The following is a 22,792-nucleotide window of genomic DNA, read 5'->3' as shown; positions in this document are numbered from 1 at the left end:
AAAAATGTTGGCAAAAGTGTGCTCATTAGCTGGATCTTTGAAGAATTTTTTAAGTATATGTTACTGAAATACATTTTAGTGTAAAATTTAATAGTCAATTTTCATGGTATGATTCACCTAACAATACATATTGGAAAAAAGTTGCAAAATACTGACTTTTCCCAGGGGAATGTAACTCAATTTCTTACCAGTGGATAAAACTGGCATTACAGTTGTGTCAGAGAGAGTTGTCATTTCTTGTCCAACAAGTGGTGAACTTTCTCCTCCATCAAACATTCCAAAAACATTTACTTTATAGGTGGTACCTGCCCTGAAATTTTAAAATATATAGTCTGTATCCATAATAACCTCAAGTGGTTGCATTTTTTTTTTTGCTTTGTTATAAACATTCAACTTGATTTACAAACTTTCATTCAGAGGAACTTATAATACATAACATTGCAGAAGAAGGAAACTAATTTCCATCACATTCTAGTTTAAGCCCACACTATGAGGAATCAAGGGAAACTAGCCCCCCAGCACTCTAGAGAATACTAGGGGTTCACGGCACCAATTTCCACCTTGCCTTTCCATTAGATGCAGAATCCCCACCTTCCCACCGAGCAAGTCAGGGAAGGATCAGACTTTCACTCTGATTGCTTCTAAGTGATGGGCTTTAAGAAAACAATTTAAATGTTGTACTTGCAACGGAACATAAAGCACCTGGCACAGTGCCTGGCACGTAGGAGGCTCAATAAATTTCATCCTCCCTATTCCGATAAAAGTAAATATCAAGCATTTATACAGATTTCAATACTGTTGAATGAATCGTTGAAACAAACCAACTTTCCAGCAGGCAACGCACAGCAGCCTGTGCTTTTCACCGTGAAGAATGCTGCTGTTCCAACTCAAACCTCCTTCCTTCCCACCACACAGCCTGCAGCAAGAGCTTGCACCAGCGCCCCCTTCCCCAATCCTCCCAGCTGAGCCCAAGAGCAAAGGCCTGCCCCCTGACTCCTGCAGCCCACCCTGGGAGAGGATGCACGCTCCCTTCTCAGGGTCAGTCACCTGGGCCTTTCCAGAAGGCATGGGGACTCCTACCATTGCCATAAGGCTGGCTGGTGATAAACTGCTTTTGGTGAAATCGTGCAACGTGGATGTTAATGTTTAAAAAGCAGGGTGTTACTGAAAAAACACCAATCCTGATCGCTTAATAACAAAAGCCATTAAAAGAGTACAACTGCTCAGGCCTAAAATTTGAGTCTCTGAACCCCAACCTCAACTTCAGCAGCACCAAGAGTGAGAAAGCAACTTTGGCTGATTTTAAATACTCTGCCGGCAAAAACTGACACGTAAGTGGATCACGTGTGGAGGGCACAATCTGGTAACAAAGACGGAATAGAGTCCATTCCTACCTAAGCTCCTCCAAAACAACTGTGTTGTCATATGGTCCAACCACTAACTCCCCCAGTCTTCTGTCGTCTCCCGTGGGGTGAAATGTGACCTTGTAACCCTTGACCTCCCCAGGCGCTGGCTCCCAAGTCACCCGGAAGCTCGACATGGTTGGGTCAGATGTCTTGAGGTTTCTGGGTGATTTAAATCGAGAAGCTGTAAAGACAATAGACATTAAAATATTATCCATAAGCCTAGGCTTTGGGGGTTTTTTTTTTTAGCCCCTACAATAATAAGTTGAATTCAAACTATCTAAGTGATATACATGACAATCATCACAGACAAAATACTTCAAAATATACATTTATAAAAAGGATTAAGTCAGAAAGCACAAGCTATCACACCCAATAAAAATCAGAATACTGCAGTGCTACCCAAGTGGAAGTATAAATAGTACTCACAATTCAGAAGATTAGATTAGCATTAGAGCATTAATATGTGGAATCATTTCACCAGGAACTAGACTGGTAAAAATCCTATGCTAATTAGGCATCCTACCTAACTATTATAGTATAATTTATTACAGACTCCACTTTAGACATTTACAAATGAAGTAGATGTATTAAAAATATTACACAGTTTCCCCCCAAAATTATTATGGTTTTATACCTGTTGTTCCTGATCCTTGCCTAAGCTTTCCTTCTCCTGTCTTGTAAACTGGGAGAACTGTGATGTCATACGTGGTCTGGGGCTGAAGTCGCTTTAACATTGTTGAGGTGACAGTGGGTGACACCTTGGCAACCATCTGTCTCCCGCCCACACGGGGGCGATACACAACACGGTAGTTGACAACTTTCCCAGGTGCTGGTTTCCAGGTAACTCTCATTGTGTTTTCTGTTTCTTCATCCACTTTCAAGGTTTTCGAATCATCGGATACTGTGAGATGAAAGGAAGATACAATGTATACTGTGCTGAAAGAAAATGTTTATGTCCACCTCCCCATTTATGTGACAAGACGCTATGTGTGGTTTCTTCAATACGTACACTATTCCTTTACTTAGCATTGTGAGCTCTCCTAAGTTCAAGACGGCGTGTGAGCCTAATCTCAGTGAGGTCACAGTGAGATGTTTTCTCTTTAACTGGCTAACAACTAAAAAATGGGAATTCATATTGCAAGGATTTCGTATTTGCATTCCAGAGATTTTAGTAAAGAAAACACCCATTTCTGGAGATGAGCTTTTAGAATTTTCATTATATTTCCATCTGTAAAGAATTCCTGTAGAAATTACAATGTGCAGAATACTAAAAATCATGAATACAGGGTCAGAGATATTCCTTGAATCTTTTCAGAAAAAAGAACAATGCATAAATGACTAGCCAGAGCGACTGCAGTTAACACCTTATAAGCAGGACCATTTCATTCAGTTCAGTATTCTGAGCATTCAGAGGCCATAAGAATCTTCTAGAGAGAGAGGCTAAGCTGAAGGAGACACTGCAAAGAGTCAGTTTTGATTCTAAAAGAAATTTTCATGTCCAAACAGGCAAGAACCACGTGAAACAACTAAAAAAAACCTGAAAATCTTTAACATATATATGTATACATATATATCAACATTTTTCAGACATCGAATATCAGGCGGCATAGGATCATGGTCCCCGAGAGAAGAGACACAAATGAGAAGGGGCTGGATCGTTGCCCTGACTTCTTGCTTGGAGAGACTTTCCAGCCTCAGTACAGGAAGGGGGCACCCAGATGAAGCACCCTGAACTGAGGAGGTAGTTTTGTGAGTCTAGGGGGTCCAAGGCACTTAGAACTGGCAGAGCAAAGTCCTGTAGAAATGGTGTTACAGAGACAAAGCTCCCCAAATCAGCAAAAGTTCCTCCTTGAGTCTTCAGCCCAGCACTACTCAGTGCATATGAATGAGGAAACTACCCCCAAACCAGGGAAAGAACCACCTAAAAAAAGCAGGGGGAACAATTCCCGAAGTTTATGCAGGGCCAGAAATGCTCCCCCTTGCCAGAGTAAAAAACCTCGAAATTCTCAGAACATCACGTAGAATACTAAGGAGGTTATTGCCCCCAGTAGTGGAGCAAAATTAGCCCTCAACTAGAGGTTGCTCTGGTCTAGCTCTAACAGAGTTTGAAAGTAAGCTTCAAAAATATCAAACTGTTTCCAAGTGAGTTAGCTGCAAGGCTTAAGCATATTTATAAGAACATAAAAATATCTGACACCCATGTACCACAATGTTCATTGCGCCTCTATTTACAATAGGCAGGACATGGAAGCAACCTAAGTGTCCATCGACAGATGAATGGATAAAGGAGATGTGGCACATATATACAATGGAATATTACTCGGCCATAAAAAGAAACGAAATTGAGTTATTCGTGGTGAGGTGGATGGACCTAGAGTCTGTCATACAGAGCAAAGTAAGTCAGAAAGAGAAAAACAAGTACCGTATGCTAACACATATATATGGAATCTAAGAAAAAAACAAAAAAGGTCATGAAGAACCTAGGGGTAAGATGGGAATAAAGACACAGACCTACTAGAGCATGGACTTGAGGATATGGGGAGGGGGAGGGGGAGGCTGTGACGAGGTGAGAGAGTGGCATGGACATATATACACTACCAAGCGTAAAGTGGATAGCTAGTGGGAAGCAGCCACGTAGCACAGGGAGATCAGCTCGGTGCTTTGTGACCACCTAGAGGGGTGGGATAGCGAGGGTGGGAGGGAGATGCAAGAGGGAGGAGATATGGGGATATATGTATATGTATAGCTGATTCACTTTGTTATAAAAACAGAAACTAACACACCATTGTAAAGCAATTATACTCCAATGAAGATGTTTATATATATATATATATATGACACCCAACAAAGTAAAATTCATAACGTTTGGCTTCTAATAAAAATTACCAGGAATTCAAAGAAAGAAAAATAAATTACCCATGTTATGGACTGAATGACTGTGTCTCCCCAAAATTCATATGTTAAAGCCTTAACCTCCAATGTGGACCTTTAGGGAGGTAATTAGGGTTAAATGAGGTTCTAAAGGTAGGACCCTAATCTGATGAATTGGAATCCTTATAAGAGAACGAGGAGACACCGGAGAGCTCGATTTCCTTCTCTCTCTCTCTCTCTCTCTCTCTCTCTCTCTGTCTCCCCCGCTCCCCGGCAATATGCATAGACTGAGGCCATGTGAGGACATAGAAGATGTCCATCTGCAAGCCAGGAAGAGAGCTCTCACCAGAAACCAAATTCTGCTAAGAGAAGCAGCACTACAAAGAATGCACATGACAGAATTATTCAAAAAGGACGTTAAAACAGCTATTATAACTATATTCCATATGCTAATGACGGTACAAGAAATGTTAAGCACGTTAAGTAAACACATAGAACAAATAAGAAAGACTCAGACCAAACGTCTAGAGGTGAAAAATACAACGTCTAAGATGAAACATGCACAGGGTGGTATTAAGAGCAGATTAGAAATTGCAGGAAAAAAATTAGCGAACTTAATGACATGATAATAGAAACTCTCTAAAATGAAACACAAGGGACTTCCCTGCAGGTGCAGTGGATAAGACTCCGCGCTCCCAATGCAGCGGGCCTGGCTTTGATCCCTGGTCAGGAAACTAGACCCCACATGCATGCCGCAACTAAGAGTTCACGTGCCACATCTAAGGAGCCCACGTGCTGCAACTAAGACCTGGTGCAACCAAATAAATAAATGAAATGAATAAATATTTTAAAAATAAATAAAAATAAAATGAAACACAAGAAAAGAGAAAAGATTGACAAACTGAACAGCACAGCAGTGAGCTTTGTGATAACTTCAAGCAGACACGTACATGTAGAACCAGAGTATCTGAAGAAAGTGGGGGGCAATAAAAAAAATATTTGAAGAAATAATGGCCTGAATATTTTCAAATTTTATAAAACTATAAACCCACAGATCCAACAATCTCAATGAACCCTAAGCACAAGAAACATGAAAAAACTACACCAAGGCACATCATAAGCAAATTACTAAAAATCAGTATAAAAAGAAAATCTTGACAGCAGCCATATAAGCAAAAGATATGTTACGTACAGAGGGCAAAGGTAAGAATGACAAAATAGGTAAAGAAATTCAATATATGGTTATGAATTAGTTTTCTGAAAGATGCAAGTATAATTTCAACTAAGAGTATACTGGTTGCAATTTTTTAATTTTAGGGTTTAAAGAAAGTAAGAGAATTCTCAGCCAATTCCATTACTTTCTGGAAATATTAAAATTTATTTAGTTAATCCTCATTTCTCCATTACTATTCTCCAGGTAAGTGAATTATTAAAAGAAAAGATATATACTTTCAAACAAAAAATGTAAAGACCTTACATGGGATTTTGGAAAGAATAGTACACAGAACAATCTATTTGTTACAAATGTTGAATAAATCAATGTGTGCCTAACACTTTTCTAGAAAGACTTCTGCTAAAATATGTTTTCTGACCTCTTGTTTCCATCTCTTCAACTTTTGTGCAGTGGAAAAGGACATCTCTCCCTTACACAAATTTCTCAAACCAATTTCATACAACTCAGAATTGAGAAAAATGGACATTTCAATCTTATGAGTATTGATCTAAAAAGAAACCTATGTCCCCAAAAGAGTGGGATCCCAAACTTTAAAATATTCCCAAATTTAAATATGTTAATAACTGTCAAATATTGTACTTCATACCTTGAAATGCTTCAAGGATCTCAATTGTATCCCTGATTTTTAATTAATTCTTTAAAATAGAGGAATTGAAGCTAAATAAAGTCCGACATATCTCATCTTAGCTTTAATGGGAAACTTTGGATTTTAAGAAGGGAAAAAAAATCCTTGCTGGCTTCCCATAAGGAAAAAGCAAGATTTTTCACTCCATTCATAGGTATGCCACATGCTATAAAATGCTGTTAATACTCCCACTCTAAGTTCTTTTCATGTTTTAGTAACTCTCACAAGATGCTTTCCAACACCCGCTGTACCTCTGCTAAACCAGCTGCCATAACTGGAGGGCCAGTAGAAAGTTTCCCATCTGCGGGCTTTCTAGCCACAATTCACGGGTTTCATTGTATCAACAGTCTGCATACCATGTCTCTGAGCGTCAGGTGAAAACAGAAGATCTTTCCGGAAAATATTTCCAAAATGTCTCCTTGGAAGTTTATAAGAAACTCTACGAGCATGACCCAGTGACCCGACCCAGTTACCCGCACCATTCAGGACCCGTCCACCACCTGAATATACTACGTCTGACTCAGATTTCTCAAAGTACTTTCTAAACTACCTCGCTTTCCACAAAGAGAGCAAAGCAAAACACAACAACAAAATGGTAGTCGAACAAAGAAAGCTTCCTGTCTTCCATCTTACTTGCCCAGCTGTTTGAGGAGCTGATACACACACGCTCCAGAGAATGTACTTTCATCGCCGCCTAGTCTGCCCACAGCTCAAAAGAGCCTTTTCTGTTCGCTCACCTTTAAATCAATCCGTTAGCCAAGACATAGTGAAACAGTCTTAGATGCTCAGCTTCTTAGAGATGAAAGTTTATCTAGGATTTCTGCTAACATACTTGCTTTGGACAAAAATATATCCTTGGGGAGATTTTAAATCCCAAATAAATATCTGAGGATTCAATCTTTTCACAAGAAGAAATGATGGAGGAGAATCTTTGGAAAAAGTTTCCCTCTAAATATATAAATTTTGATAATTTCTCAGCCACGTGAATTGTATCTTCACTCCTACAAATAAATTTAGCTAGGTGTGTCATATGTGGCCTAAGTTTACAACACGACGTCTCCTTACAAGTGAACATTTACCAGAAATAGAGATGAATTGGGGCCAGCTTCTTAAACTATATCAGCCAGTATATTCAGACACAAGATTTCAGTCCCTACCGTGAAAACCAATCATGTGACTATCTGAGAAATATGCCTTTTCCCGTATTTAAATCTCCTATAAGGAGTTTGATTTTTTTAATCTGGTTAATTTTGGCATAGATTTAACCTTAGACATATCCAACTGAGTTTGCCAGTGATTTTTTTTTAAAAAAAAGCAAAAAAAGATGAATTCCTCAGAGAACTCAGGCCAAAAGATTTTCATTTAAGGACAACCTAAAATCAGGATACAGGACTTCATTGAAATTGCTCATGGCGTTTCCCTCTCTCCTCCTTTGGCAGAAAAACCACCCCTTTCCTCCAATTCTTTCTAATAAAAGGAAATGCAAGAGCCCCAATCTTTCCCCTTTTCCTAAAATCCTCCCAAACAATAGGAATAAACTTCTATCCTATAAATACTTAGAAATGCCCATCCTTAACGAATTACTTTTTAGGAAAGACAATTAAGAAATACTGACATGCCTCTCACTAGCCACCTGATAATGAATGATGAGAGGGTGATTCCAAATTTTTCACAAGAAAGAATATTAATGAGATTAAGGTAAACTTTAGCCTCCAGAAACCTGAGTAGACTTGATTTAGCCTCCTCAAACATAGTAAAATATAATCTAGGATTAGTCTTGTGTGTATAACAATCATAGTCTCAATAGCCACATTGTTCATCAACCTTCTCTAAGTAGCTACGCACTATATGCTTGGTTCTTTGCCCACTGTTATTTCATTTAATCCTCAAGACAATCTGAGGCTGCATTCTACACATTAGGAAACTGAGGCTCAAAGAAGGTTCAAGAACTTGCCCAAGGTACTATAGTTATAAATGTGCCCGAATATTCTTTGTCTCCATAGCTTCTGATCTTTATACTAGCCGAGCTTCTTATCTAGTTGATCTTTCCACCAGAAAAAAAGAGAGAGAGAGAGAGAGAGAGAGAGAGAGAGAGAGAGAGAGACACAGTTCACCTTTCAACAATGAAGGTTTGAACTTCAAGGGTCCACTTATACACGGATTTTTTTCACTAGCAAATGCTACAGGACTACATGATCTGAGGTTGGTTTTTTCCTGAGGGGCAGAGGAACCTCAGATAAGCAGAGCCGATGATAAATTATACTCAGATTAACCCTCACATTGTTCAAGGGTCAACTGTGTAGGTAGCTGGAAGGGATTCAATATTTCAGACTTTGATATAATTTTAGATACAAAACAAACCTGAATTTAAACCACATTCATTAAAGGTCCTAATTTTTTAGTCCCCAGTTGTCACATAAGGAAAAAGAATGCAAGTGGTTATCATGAGCTGATAGCTATTAGGTGGCACCAACAGACTCAAACCGCCTCCGACTGTTACCTACATTCAGTTGTGGCTTCTCTACTCAAAGGTTCTCCTTCTCCGCTACTGTAAATTGCAAATACTGAAACTCTGTATTTGGTCTCTGGCTGCAGATTTTCTATCATAGTATGAATTGCATCTCCAGGAAGACTCTTCTCTCCAGCCTCAATATCATCATACAGGGATTTCCAAGAGACCCTGTAACCGCGAACCATTCCTGGAGCAGACGTCCAATAAGCGCCAATCGATGTGTCGGTGATATCTTTAGTAATCAACTCCTGAGGTGAACCACGCTCTAGAATAGAAATGAAAGGCGGATCATTTTCTAATGTCTACTATACATGTAAATACTCTTTCATCCTAGTAGACATCCTGATTTGCTGGAGTCAATTTGTCTAATGTTGCCCGTTTCTGCCTTCTAAGCGGTCTGTCCTATTCTGTCAGTGGAACGGAAGATGGGATTAAACTTTAGAATTATACCTGATTCCTGCCTATCACCCTGGCCCCCGTATGTCCAACCAGATTGAAATGCCCTTCAGGACAAGAATGGCATCGAAATATGAAGAAGTATGTGCCTAAAAAACAAATTCCAAAGGAAAAAAGCATCTAAATCCCCAAATTTTACAGTTCAGTTTTCCTTATTGTGTACAAAGATCTTTATTTCTTCACCATCATCTTTTCCTCTATTATTTAAATAAGCTCAGTTTCAACATACCACTTCCAATAACTCCAACAATCTCATATCACTTGCAAATCTTGATTCCAACAATCTTTTTTGGGGGGAAACTCTATTTGTTCACAAAGCTAAAAAAGCAGGAATGCAAAATTTCAATTATAGCTTAACCCTAAGGAAACTAAAAACCACCAATTCTTCTGGAAAATCTAAAAGCAATTAGTCATCAGAGTAAAACACACGGGCTTCCCTGGTGGCGCAGTGGTTGAGAGTCCGCCTGCCAATGCGGGAGACGCGGGTTCGTGCCCCGGTCCGGGAGGATCCCACGTGCCGCGGAGCGGCTGGGCCCGTGAGCCTTGGCCGCTGAGCCTGCGCGTCCGGAGCCTGTGCTCCGCAACCGGAGAGGCCGCGACAGTGAGAGGCCCGCGTACCGCAAAAAAAATAAAAATAAAACACACCACTTGTTCTAGCCGATCGAAAATGCTTGCTGCTAAATTTTGGCTCTCTCCTTTTTTTAAAAAAAAAAAAAAAGTACAACCCAAATGGAAAAATACGGCAACCTTGACTTAATAGGAGACACAGATGTCTACCAATAAAACCCTAACTTTCCATAATTTAAATGTACGATAAATATACAGGTCACTTTATATTGGCTACCTTTACTAGGGTTTATGCCACAGTATGACATAAATATAAAACTATCTGCTTCTACAGCATACATTTTACCAGTAATTGTTGTGTATTCAAGAAAATGATATATAATGCTGCTACAAGAATGCTGAAGACTGTTATTTCAATTGAATCAGAGTAAAAATGAATATCTTTAAAATACTCATAATTATTTAAATTTCAGTACATAAAGATAACAGTAAATGAAAAAGAAGTCTTAGTGGACAGAAACCTATCATATATGGTAAATTACAGAAGGAAAAATAAATAAAATGGGAGCTGGGCATCCTACCAGACCCCAAGATGAAATGGAAAATTCTAACTCCATTATAAATAACTTCAACTGCTGACAGGACATCTCATCTCTGGAGGGAAATTAGTTACATATTTCCCTGCAACCTAGAATATTTATTTTCAAGAACATACTGACTTCTTTCCCCCAGTGCTTGAGGCTAATCTTCATTTGAAGGTCTTCTTTAATTGTATTTGCTACTTAAATGGTCACACATCTTTAAATCTTCTCTATTTAGAGGAATATAAACAAACTGTTTCTTGGGTTGGGTTGGGTTGGGTTGGGTTTGACTTGGTTGTTGGGTTTGGTTTTTTTTTGCTTTTTATTTCGTTTTGATCATTGATAGCCCAACTACAGAGAAGTTTTAAATCTGCAGCATGTTTCCTTTGCTTGATATACACTACATCCTTTTTTCATACGTGCCCCTTCACCTACATTTCCTAAGTTGCAGTTAGCAACAACTGTTGTGAAATAATACTTGAAAGTACTTGAAACTGATTCTGAAATTAAGTGAGCTAACGAGCTGCATTAATAACATTCCCGAAAAGTATAAGACAAAGCGGAGAACATGGGAATGATCTTCCAAATTAACACTGGAATAATTTACAATCATCTTAGTTTCTAGTTTTCCCAAAGGTTATGCTTCTCAGCCTGTTTTTTTCCCCTACTTTCTATAGCACGGAGTTTGTGACATTGTTTATTTCCATGGCAACACGACATCAATCTCACAAACACAGGCTAATGATTTCACTGTGAGAAAATAACAGGAAGGGAACTGTGGTTGCAGCAAAAATACATTCACCAAGATACTCCTGGGCTACAAGCAAAAGGAGCCTGGCTCACGAGACGTGGATTCCCACGGATTTTAATCAGCTATGTTAACACTCTCAAGACCTGGAAAGCTAGAACAAAATATTAGTAAAACTGCAGTAAAGGCCTTTGCAAGGTTTGTCAACGTCCTGGAAAGAATCTGTAAAACCACTTTTTAGGATTCAAATAAAATATTAGCTGAAAAATATTCCTGAGTTCTAATTAATGGCATGACAACACTTATTCAAGTGAACACTAAGTAAATTCTCAATCACAGAAAAAAATCCTCAAAAAAATTATAGTTTCTGGGGTTTCCCTGGTGGCGCAGGGGTTGAGAGTCCGCCTGCCAATGCAGGGGACACGGGTTCGTGCCCCGGTCCGGGAGGATCCCACGTGCCGCGGAGCGGCTGGGCCCGTGAGTCGTGGCCGCTGAGCCTGCGCGTCCGGAGCCTGTGCTCCGCAACGGGAGAGGCCGCAGCAGTGAGAGGCCCGCGTACCGCAAAAAAAAAAAGAAAGAAAAAAAAATTATAGTTTCTGCCTCGCGCATAAAGGCATTACTGGCAGGCACTGGCACTGCAACACTGCATGTTCATGACAAAGAAATACGGAATCCAAAGAAAGAAAAAAGACACCTCAGATCAGAAGCCAAGATTGAAAAGATAGACTGCTTCAACGGGTTTCTTGTTATGTCAATCAGTCAATTTGATAAAAATAATCCTAAATATTAAGTTTATACTGTTGTCAAATGCATTGAAAAACCTTTTTTCTCCAAAAAGCGGGGGAGTTGGGTTTTCAAGCTGTTGCATTACACCCAGGAATCTTGAGAATATGATGTACTCGTGACAAGTCTATTTTATCAGAACTATAACCCTTGAAGTTTTAAAAAATGGAAACTCGGCTTGGCCAAATATTAAGTTACACAAAAAAGCAGCAGTTGAATTCACCCTGTGATACAGCCTGGCCAAGCTGGTCTGGGGACCTGGTGAGCAGGCCATCACCTCCTGGGGCCCTGGGACCCTCAGCAACGCAATAATTGGACTGGGTGGACCTGATCAGATACACAGGATCACCCAGAGAGCTAAAGACTCGGCCACGCCCAGATCAATTAAATTAGAGCATCTGGAGATGCACCTGAGCCCTGATGCTTTCTAAAAATCTTTTCAGTCTCCTCTGTGATCCTAATTCCTCCACGATTCTCTACTCTTTTCTCACATGGGGGGCATTTATTTGCAAGTTGTTTGGTCAGTGTGGGAAGGAACCCTCACACTCGCTTTCACTCTGAAATGAGAGACAGCTGTGGTGAAATAAAGGCCAGTGTGATTAAAGCAAAGCTGTTCAAAACGGGCAGACACAGGGACGCCGTGTGGGACGGTGTGATGGTTTCTACATCGCATGGGTCTATGGCCACACACAACAAGTCACTCTTTAGGTGGTGGCACGTGCCCAAGGCTGACCCTCGGAGAACGGAGAAGTTGACCGAAGCCTCTCATCGCTCCCTTTCCACCCCGTAACACGAGTGGGATGTCCACCACTGTCTCCTCCCCTCCAGCCTGTGTCACGAGGAGATGGCTCTCAGTGCATGCTTCTTCTTCAAGCGTTGATCACATTTTCCTGTGAATGAGGTCTGCCCCAAGTGCTACCTAGCCAGGCATTTGCTTTGGTTTAATATATTGAATTGTAGGTTTTGTCCTCAAACTATGGGACTTCAGACATCAGTAGCTACAGAGATTATTTGGCTTGGATTGGGTTTGCGAGAGAGTCTCTTTTTAGTGTACCTGGGATGGAAGAGGAAAGAGAGAGGAATAAGAAAGACGTAAGAAAAAAAAAGAAAGAAAGAAAGATGTAAGAAGACCAGTATATAGCCTCTGTCCAGCAAAGGTTACCATTCTTCAAAAGGGGAAGACATAGAAACAGTGGCAGTGAGCAAAAACCAACTCCAGGAGACTTTCTGCCACTTTGTCTCAACCTTTTCCTCAAACGTGGACCCACTTCTGCACCAGCAAAGGCTCCCCTGTTTTGAGCTCCTCCTCTCCCTTCGCCCCAAGACTTACAAATATATGTTTTATGATGTTTGGGTTTGTTCATGTTTTCTACCTAAGTGACATTGCTTTCAGTAATTTAATCTCATGGTACTTGTTATCTGCTGTTCTGAACCGTATGCCTGCACTTTGCATATTACTTTTACCTCTGGGAATAGAATTTCCGGCAATCGTTTCAAACAAGTCATCTTCTGCAATGATGGCATGCCTTCATCTCTATTCCTCTGATTCCTTCTCAATAGTTCTCCCCTTCTACTCTGTTCTGCCCAGTCTAGTAACAGGATAGATGCAAGGAATAACAATGCTTTTCTGTCATAAATTTAAACAAACAAAATTCATCAGTTTTTGAAGTGTTGATACTCAGTATTTCTGATCTGATTACAGAACATACTCACATATATTCCAAAGGCATCATTTCTGGTGTCTGCGTGCATGCATCTCTGTGCTGCTGGGGCAAGTAATTAGACAGGTGCATTTCTCATGATCTGAACATCCACAAGGGGTGGACTCTACTTTTTCCACAGATGAGGCCAAAGAACTAAGGCCTCATTTTAAGTAACTTTCCAACATTTCCTTAGCTCTTTTCCAGTTGCTTTCTAAACAGCAAATCGTCATCCAATTCAAATGTAATTATACACAAATTAGCCAATGATGATAACTGAAATATTAATCATTATGAAATGAAACTCTGTTTTCACCTTATAGATTGTTCCAGCCAGCTCTCATTGAGTTTCACATACCACTTTCAAAAATCGAAGTTAAATTGAAAATGTAAAGTAAACCCTCTTCTGAATCAGTTTGTCTTTTCCGTTAGAACTCAGCTCAAAGCCATCCAACTTTCCACAGCAGAATACCTGCTCTGGATAACGTTCGTGTGGAAACACACTTGATTTACAAACAACGACTTGGAGTCACCATTCCAAAGGACAAAGTTCACTATTGATCGGTTAACTTAATTACTTTAAGCAGCACATAGTTCTATAAAACCCCTAAACAATTAAATGGACCTTCAACCTCAATCAAAGCCCGGGCGAAATTTCTTCCGTAAGTGTCACCTCTCTGATGTAATATAGATTTTTCTCTGATAAGCCACTGATTTGCAGAAAAGAAAATATGAAGTCCTGTTTGGTGATTGTGCTAAAGTTCCCTGGAAACATCAGAGTTGTTATACCCGGAATGTGTGATTTTTCAAATTATGAGACAGCAGTAAATCTAGGATAACACAGAGGCCTTATTTAGTCCATCTTGGAGGGGCCCCGTGTCACTCAACATCTTGCAGAAGAATTCCTGTAATGTGCTAAAATCCTCATTGTAACAAAATGTCAGCTGAGTTAGCTTGGTTTGATGTATAGGAAGCCATTCATGTGTAGGACACTGGAGAGTTGCTACGGCAACTGAAACAAAGGAAATTCTGAAAAAAAATCATCTTTTCCATAGCCAAGAAACACACTCAAAAATAAAAGAACTGTATGATTCCAAAACTGAAATTTTCATTCACTTGTGGTAAATCTCTGAATTAAAATGGGCATTATTCATTTTGAGGTTTATAAGAGCAGGTTTCGCTCTCTGTAAACACTACCAGTGACAACCAAAAGTTCTTTCAAGACTTCAAGTTCATTTACATGTACAGCATTGTTTTAGTAACTACATTAAACCCACTTTAACAACAACAGGAGAAAGAAACAATGTAAATCAAACCTAATAGTTTGTGCTCAGATTCCTCTGAAGTTTGGATCCGAAATGGTAATAAATTCTGCCTTTGTGATTCTGTTTCGTACAACACTGCGGCCAGCCATGAACTTCCCCAACGCCAATGCTAATAAATCTCTCTTCCAGGGACAGGGGAATTTTCTGATCCTTGGCAGCATTTCAAGAAAGCACTGGGGAACAGATTCAAGCTAGGGCTGGTTGTAGACCACACTAATTATTTTCTTTAATTCTTTTAAAATTGAATAGAATGCACTTCAGTCAACCTATAAAAGTTTCAACCCACAGAATGCCCTTGCTGGCTGAGCCATGACACTGGATGGAAGAAACATTCCTTCCAGGTCTGCTCGAACCACCTCCCCTCCCAAGAGAAAAACAGATTGGAAAAACAGCAACCCTCAAAAGCAGTCGCCTGGCCCTGTTTCTGGCCTTTCCATTCACTGCATTTACCATCATATCCTATTCCTGTATATGGTATGTGGATTTGGCTAGGTTAATATAATAAAATGAAATAGAATAACCAGGGGCAAAAATCTTCTATTATTTTCACTTAGTCACAACTATGCTTTCACATATTCCTCAAGTTTACCACACATCATGCAATGAGATAAATATGTTAATAAAATCAGGCTGGCAGCAATTTCTCTAATCCTTCACTATAGTAAAGAGCTTTGGTGTCAATGGAAAAAAAAATCTACTCTTACAATTTAGTTATGAATTAACTATATTTTTAAAGGGAACTTGCAAATCATCTAGGTTTCTTCCTTCTCAGGGAATGGGAAACAGTAATTTTTAAAATTTATTTTACTACCTGTGTATCTCCCGTCGAGATTATTTCTGATCATCTGATCAGAAATGTGTGTGAACACTCAGACATGCAGACAAGTTGGTAGATTTTCTATACCACATGTGCAAAGGCATAAAATTATAAACAATTTAGCTATACACCTGGCCTAGAAAAATCATCACCCAGTAGTATATGTTTGCTGTTAAGTTAAAATGTGCATTTTATTTTCTAAAAATTGGTAATACATTATTCTTAGTAAAGATGCCTTAATCTTTAGAATCAAGATTTTTGACTGAATATAAATATATTTTTAAATTAAGAAATGCAGAAGAATATCAGCAGGTTAAAAGGTACAAGCAGGGCTTCCCTGGTGGCGCAGTGGCTGAGAGTCCGCCTGCCGATGCAGGGGACACGGGTTCGCGCCCCGGTCCGGGAGGATCCCACGTGCCGCGGAGCGGCTGGGCCCGTGAGCCGTGGCCGCTGAGCCTGCGCGTCCGGAGCCTGTGCTCCGCAACGGGAGAGGCCACGGCAGTGAGAGGCCCGCGTACGGAAAAAAAAAAAAAAAAAAAAAGGTACAATCAGAAGTAAAACTATTAAATTATTTCTAAGATATCCTTTATAAGGGAGAAATGTTCGCAGATATAAATAATCTCCAACTTTTCTATAAAAATAAAAGCTCAAAAGTTGATCCTTAAAAAATCCTATGAATAATCTATGTTGAAAGCCTATAGAAAGCACATGAGAAAGAGAACTTCAGAGGTCAAAAGAAAAGGACAATCTTCTCAGAAATTCTGAATGTTGCTCCAGATATGAAGATCACATGCTTCTGTTGTTTGGATTATGTCTCCGTAATTAAGGCAATTTCCATTTCTCTCATTATTTTCAAAACTTTAGAGTAACCAATCAATATCTTTGAAATACTTACAGAAGCTGTATTTTTAGATACCAGTTCTAAAGTGAATGTTGTTTCCCCTTGATGAATTTCATATACGTGGGGTATTTTAGAGTTCCCAAAGCGGTTCACTTACACTCTCCCCTTTGATCTCCACAGTAAGTCTGGGAGGGAGGGAGAACCGTGGTCATGCCCTCTTTACAGATGGGTAAACTGAGGCTCGGCAGGGTTAAGGGATCCTTTCAAGGTCACATGGCAAGGTAGCCAAACCAGGACTCTTCTGATAATCAGTACTTTACACACTGATATTTAATCTTCCATCTAAATCTTCTTCTAATAATAAATCTCACAGAGTATTGGACTTAAACTCTTGATGACTATTAGAGAGAGAATTTTGATGAGAATGTTCTTGTCTATTTGTTTTTATTTCTTGACTAAGTCCTGACGTTTTAATCAAAACTGCCTCTTGTAGGCCTCGTCCCTGTTAATCATAACATATACAGTCCTCCAAGCTCTTGGATCCACTAAATTTGATGGATATTTTGCCTAATATCACTGTGATCCCACATTACAAAAGATACTTCGGATTTATTTTCCTCCTACAATGATTTTAGATAAGTCATAGAAAAGATGGTGATAACAAAAGGAAAGCTATACCTGATCTCCCACTTAGGCCCCCAACTATGGAACGGAGTCATCATTGTAAGCATCCACGGATAATTCTTTTTAACACTACAATCCATTCTCATTGTGGTTAAGTTAAATTTGTATTTTCTCTCACACAGGACTTACTCTGTGGTTCTGGTGAGTCAGATCGAAGCTGCCATGATAGTTCAAAAGAGCCTAAGAAATATGAAGCCCTCTGACAACGAACTCCAGAGATCCAAGGAAACAGCTCCCCGTCTTGATGGTTCTTACTAAGTACTGCATTAACCTTGAACTTCTAACACTGAACTGAATTTTGAGATCATTTAGAAAACAAATAGTAACTTGGATTCTCACATTTTTCAAGCTATTATGAATGCTTATATGCATGGTGCATGAAAAGAGGCTGAGAGTCAAAAAGGGATTCTGCCTGCTCCTGGGTGATGACAGCAGCTGTGTTACCTTGGGCAATGCAAACCCTCTTCCTCCGCAAACGTTTCCCAAGGCCCCTTCCCACCCAAGGGTCGCACACCTATTCTCCATTTAACCAGCCCAAGGCGTTGCAGACACATTTCTACGGCCTTACCATGCACTCAGCTCCTCAATACACTTCTCCCCAATCAAATTTAATTTTTTCGGTAGCTTACATTCTACGTCTCTGGATAAGTGGCAGTTTTATGACTACTTATTTTTCAATACAAATTCCTTTTAAGAAAAAGGATCGCACGTTCCCAGATTTCATTCTCTGAACACATTTTAAGCTCCCTAAATGCGATCGCAAGCAAGCTCAGGGATTTCTATAAAATAGGACAGTAGTTACCTTCAAGCGTTGCCCCTTCTCCAAAAAGAGCATCTCCAGCCCCAGACGCATACAAGGCTGTCACAGATAAGGCATACTGTGTCCCTTCGTTTAATCCTTTCAGGACAGTATTGGCTGTGTCTCCCCTCACGGTGACCTCTTGAGTCTCGCCTCCTGCCACCGGGGTGTATGTGACGAGATACTGTTTCACTTTTCCTGGTGCCCCAGTCCAAGATAATTTCATAGTTGATGTCGTAGGGTCAGAAACTCTTAAATCTCTTGGGTTCCCTCTAACTTCATTAAAAAATAACAACAACATCAAAACTCATTATTTAGTAAGATGACTTAAAATACACTTTGTTGCTTTATATATATATGTATGAAATCAAATTTATATCCTAGGTGAGATTATGGCTATTGTAACTATTGACTAGCCAGAAGAGTTTAAGCATCTCTAAATTGGTCCCTAAGTGTCAGTAGAAACAAAGCAAAAGCCATCTAATTCCTCTTCTGTATTTACACATGCTAAAGTCTTTCATGTTAGAATCTTTCATGTAAAAAAGTCAATGTTTTCTCTAAAAGTGGAACAAAGCACTATAAAACGTATAGCTGCTGATCAGCATCACAATGGAGATTTTAACTCTGCTAAGAAATTATCAATAAAAAGGGTTTGTTAGCATAATGCAATGAACGTCTAAGTGTGATGGCCATGAAATACACCAATGTGATAAAAAAAATGATAAATGATAAAAATAATGCCGTCCCTAGAAAAAATATATGAGAGGAAACAGCCCAAGCGAGGTCGAGTCTTGGCTAAAACTCAAGGGCTGCCCATCTCTTTGCAACTATGTTTGGCCTTTCATGCCTTTCCTGGTAGAGTGGCCCCGTGAGGTCTCTGAAGGGTCTCAAGGCACCCAAGTCTATGACTCTCCCCACCAGGCACACATCGCCAGCCACTTTAGCTGCAGAAAATAGAGAGATGACGCGTCATTGGGTCTTTTTCTGGTGCCCAACTGCAAAGAGTGAAAGAGAAGTGACTTCCCGGAGGGAAGAGAGGAGGAAGAGAGCAGGCGGAGAGAGAAAGTGTCTCCGCGCACAAGGGCAAGAAAGTCCCCAAACTCAGATTCAAAGCTTGTGAGCAACATGACTCCGAGCTATTATTTTGTTCCCTTAGCCTCAATTTGTTTTTGTAAAAGTGGGATTAAAAAGTAACAACTTCAGGGCTTCCCTGGTGGCGCAGTGGTTGAGAATCCGCCTGCCAATGCAGGAGACACGGGTTCGTGCCCTGGTCCGGGAAGATCCCACATGCCGCGGAGCAACTAAGCCCGTGAGCCATGGCCGCTGAGCCTGTGCGTCCGGAGCCTGTGCTCCGCAACGGGAGAGGCCACAACAGTGAGAGGCCCGCATACCGGAAAAAAAAAAAAAAAAAAAAAAAAAAAAAAAGTAACAACTTCATAGATTCTATGGAGGGGTTAAATGAGATAATATATGAAAAGCTCTTTGCACAGAACCTGATACAAATAGTTGCTTAATCACTTCATTATTGCTAATATGTAGCTATTATTATTTTTAAAAAACTTTAAAGATAAGGAATAAAATGAAGAGTGTCTTAATTTGCCTCAATGAAACCACACATGAAATATTAATAATTTGCAACTAATATCAGAATCTATCCTAGGAGCCTAACCATTCCATTTAAATAAAAACATGTTAATATTCTGAAATCTTCCTGAAGAAACGATATGTAATCTGTCTCAATGGTACATAACAGTTTGATTTTTAGTCCCTAGTCATCCTTCAGTTTATATTAGAATATTTAATAATATTATTTTAAAAGAAGATTTGGACCATCTCATAGCATTCAGGTTCTTTTGACACCAACAAATGCTGTCATGAGTAAGTCAAATATTTGAGTAAGTCAAGTCTAATAGGACTACCATTGAAGATACTGAGATAATTGAGACAAAGTGCCTCATGGCTCATAGCATCTGGATAGTTGTCCAAAGCTGCTCCTACAGTCTAAGATTTCGGTTGTTACCAAATGATGAGCATAGTTCCTCTACCTTCTTCAGTGGCTGCATTTCCAGTCAACGGAGAGCCAGATCCTGAGAAATATTCAGGAATTACAGATACTTCATATTTTGTGTCTGGAGTCAGGTTCTCCAGCGTCCTCCTCCTCTGATTGGCTGGGCTGGTAACCTCTTTGCTTTCTCCACCAGCAACTGGTCTATAGATAATTCGATACCTTAAGACTCTCCCCGGAGCCTGAGTCCAGGTAATTTTAAAGCTATCTGTAGTCTCATCCGTCACCTTTAGGTTTCGAGGTGCTCCTTTTACTGAAATTTAAAAAATAATTAAGTTGACTGATTTTATGTGAAAAATAAAACACTAGTTTTTGATCACTAAATTATAGCATTTCTCTCAGCAAATCCATGAGCAGTTTTTTGACAAACATCCTGGTTCTTGCATGCATTTAGCCAGATATTAACTAGATTCTGAAAGAGCAAACACTCCACAATACCCAGAAAGAAAAGAAGTTCTGTCAACTTTTTAATCAAATAAAGAGGTATATAACAGTAAACTTTTAATATCATAAATACTCTATTAAATTATAAATTAATGTCGACATAAAATTCAAAAGTAAAAACAATCTGTTTCTTCAAACATAAGTAACAAGGCTTTCACTTACTAGATTTTCTCAGAAAAGTAGGAAAATAATACCTAACACCAAGGTCTACCACATTTACCCACTTGAACAAACTCTCTTATCCAATCAGTCCCACAACTCTTTTTTTTTTTTTTGTGCTAGGCGGGCCTCTCACTGTTGTGGCCTCTCCCGTTGCGGAGCACAAGCTCCGGACGCGCAGGCTCAGCGGCCACGGCTCACGGGCCCAGCCGCTCCGCGGCACGTGGGATCCTCCCGGACCGGGGCACGAACCCGTGTCCCCTGCATCAGCAGGCGGATTCCCAACCACTGCACCACCAGGGAAGCCCCACAACTCATTTTTTTATCTGCACAGTCATTTGCCTTGAGAATAATTAGACCACACATGTGTTAGACCAAATACACTGTAGGTACCTAATGAATGCTAGTTGAATCTAAATCCCGAGGTTAAACTGCAATGTAAGTAACATCCACACACTCAGTCTTAAATGAAATTTTTGTTAAGCCCACATGAGAATATCATTTGATTTTGTGGTTTAATGACCTTTTTGTTTAAGAAGCAAATTGTTCATATGGACAACACAGTCAGGAAAGATGAACTAAATCTACCGGGGTAAAACCACAGTGCAATATATCTGCACGCACCTCACATACAAATAGAAGTTTATCCAAACGTCCAACACATCAACAGACCACTCCAGGGAAAAAGGAGTTGTATATCTCAAGAAAAGAAAGAAATGGCAGGTGGCAGACTTACATCCATGATTCATTTAATATGGCAAGGAAAAGGACTAAATTAGTCAAAACAAAACGGATGGATTTGAATACTGGCTCTGAGATTTAATTAATGTGTAATTTTGAGTCTCAGATTACCCAAAAGTAAAAATGTGACTATTTGTAGGGTTACTGAGGCAGTTAAATGAGACAATCCATGGAGACAAGTATCATAGTACCTGACACATGGCAGAAGCTCAATAATTGCTAATCTAATAAAGGTATTGAGTCAGACACTTCCTTATTGACAAAAGAAAAACTAAATCTCAGATTTCAGTACAGACGGCAGAATTGGAAAGGTATTACCAAATTCTATTGTAGTAGCCCAATGACCAAAAACTAGAGTGTAAACGAATATAGTTGGCTCTATTCAAAAACCCTTTAGACTTCAATTTCTTCTTGAGGCATAGTTCCACCCCCATCCCAAAGTGCTGAAGAAAGAGGGCCGGGCTCATGAAGGCGCAGTATGGGCATTACAGAGAAATCATCAGAAAGTCATAAATATCTAAGTGTGGACTGCTAGGTTATACTATCACAAAAATCGTAAGACAAGAAGACATCTTAGGCCGTTTCGTTTATCTACTAGCCTTCGGGCAGAAGTATACCTAAACCATGCACAGAAGAAAAATCAATCTTATTTGAAAATTTTTTCGCAGAAAAGACTCTCTAGCTTTTCTCAGCAAGTCGACCAACATATGCCCTCCCTGTCAGCCAGTACTTCTTTGTAACTAAAATTCCTCTCGCTGCTGTTTCAGCCTCTTGTGTACCGAATAAAAATGGAGGAAAATGACTGATATCTCTTGTAATATTCACTGTATACATCAAGAGTAATTGTCTGGTGCTGGCGTTCTAACCAGGCTCATTGGAATCCTTTAAATGTCAAATGGGGAGAAATGTATCACAAGGTATTCAAATCTATCCAGTAAGGTGGACACATCTAAACAAACATTGCTTAAAATATCTGGTAAACTTTGTACACCCACGTTCTTCGCAGCATTATCCACAGTAACTGCAGGGTGGAAGCAACCCAAGCGTCCACCGATGTTGGTATATACATACAACGGAATATCATTCAGCCACAGAAGAAAGTACATTCTGACACATGCTACAAACACTGATGAACCCTGAGGACACTAGGCTAAGTGAAATAAGCCAGTCACCAAAGGACAAATACTGTATGATTCCACTCATATGGAAACCTAGAGTCATCAAATTCATAGAAACAGAAAGCAGAATGTTTGTTGCCATGGTCGGGGGGACAGAGGGTAGCAGGAATGGAGAGTTATTGTTCAACAGGTAGACAGTTTCAGTTTTGCAAGATGAAAAAGTTCTGGAGATGAATGTGGTGATGTTAGCACAACCACTGAACGTATTAACTGCCACTGAAATGTACACTTGAAACGGTTAAAACGGTCAAGTTTC

At 39.7% G+C, this 22,792-nt stretch overlaps 1 protein-coding gene across 5 annotated transcripts in view; it reads right to left on the bottom strand.

The window, feature by feature from the left end:
- COL12A1 (collagen type XII alpha 1 chain) overlaps nucleotides 1-22,792 on the bottom strand; it is a 140,296-nt gene that overhangs the window by 72,827 nt on the left and 44,677 nt on the right. For 4 of the 5 annotated variants that reach the window (XM_067011302.1, XM_059035889.2, XM_059035890.2 and 1 more), the window contains exons 12-17: nucleotides 19,995-20,267; nucleotides 17,953-18,225; nucleotides 8,641-8,913; nucleotides 2,041-2,307; nucleotides 1,395-1,587; nucleotides 189-310 (exon numbers count right to left, since the gene is read on the bottom strand). The exons of the other annotated variant lie outside the window; for it this stretch is intronic. In XM_067011302.1, coding sequence (XP_066867403.1) covers nucleotides 189-310; nucleotides 1,395-1,587; nucleotides 2,041-2,307; nucleotides 8,641-8,913; nucleotides 17,953-18,225; nucleotides 19,995-20,267 — 1,401 coding nt within the window. The remainder of the gene's footprint in view (nucleotides 1-188; nucleotides 311-1,394; nucleotides 1,588-2,040; nucleotides 2,308-8,640; nucleotides 8,914-17,952; nucleotides 18,226-19,994; nucleotides 20,268-22,792) is intronic. 5 annotated transcript variants of the gene reach the window in all.

This window comes from Kogia breviceps, chromosome 13 (assembly GCF_026419965.1).
Source record: "Kogia breviceps isolate mKogBre1 chromosome 13, mKogBre1 haplotype 1, whole genome shotgun sequence".
NCBI classification, from domain to species: Eukaryota; Metazoa; Chordata; class Mammalia; order Artiodactyla; family Physeteridae; genus Kogia; species Kogia breviceps.
This window is presented reverse-complemented; position numbering and strand designations above follow the sequence as displayed.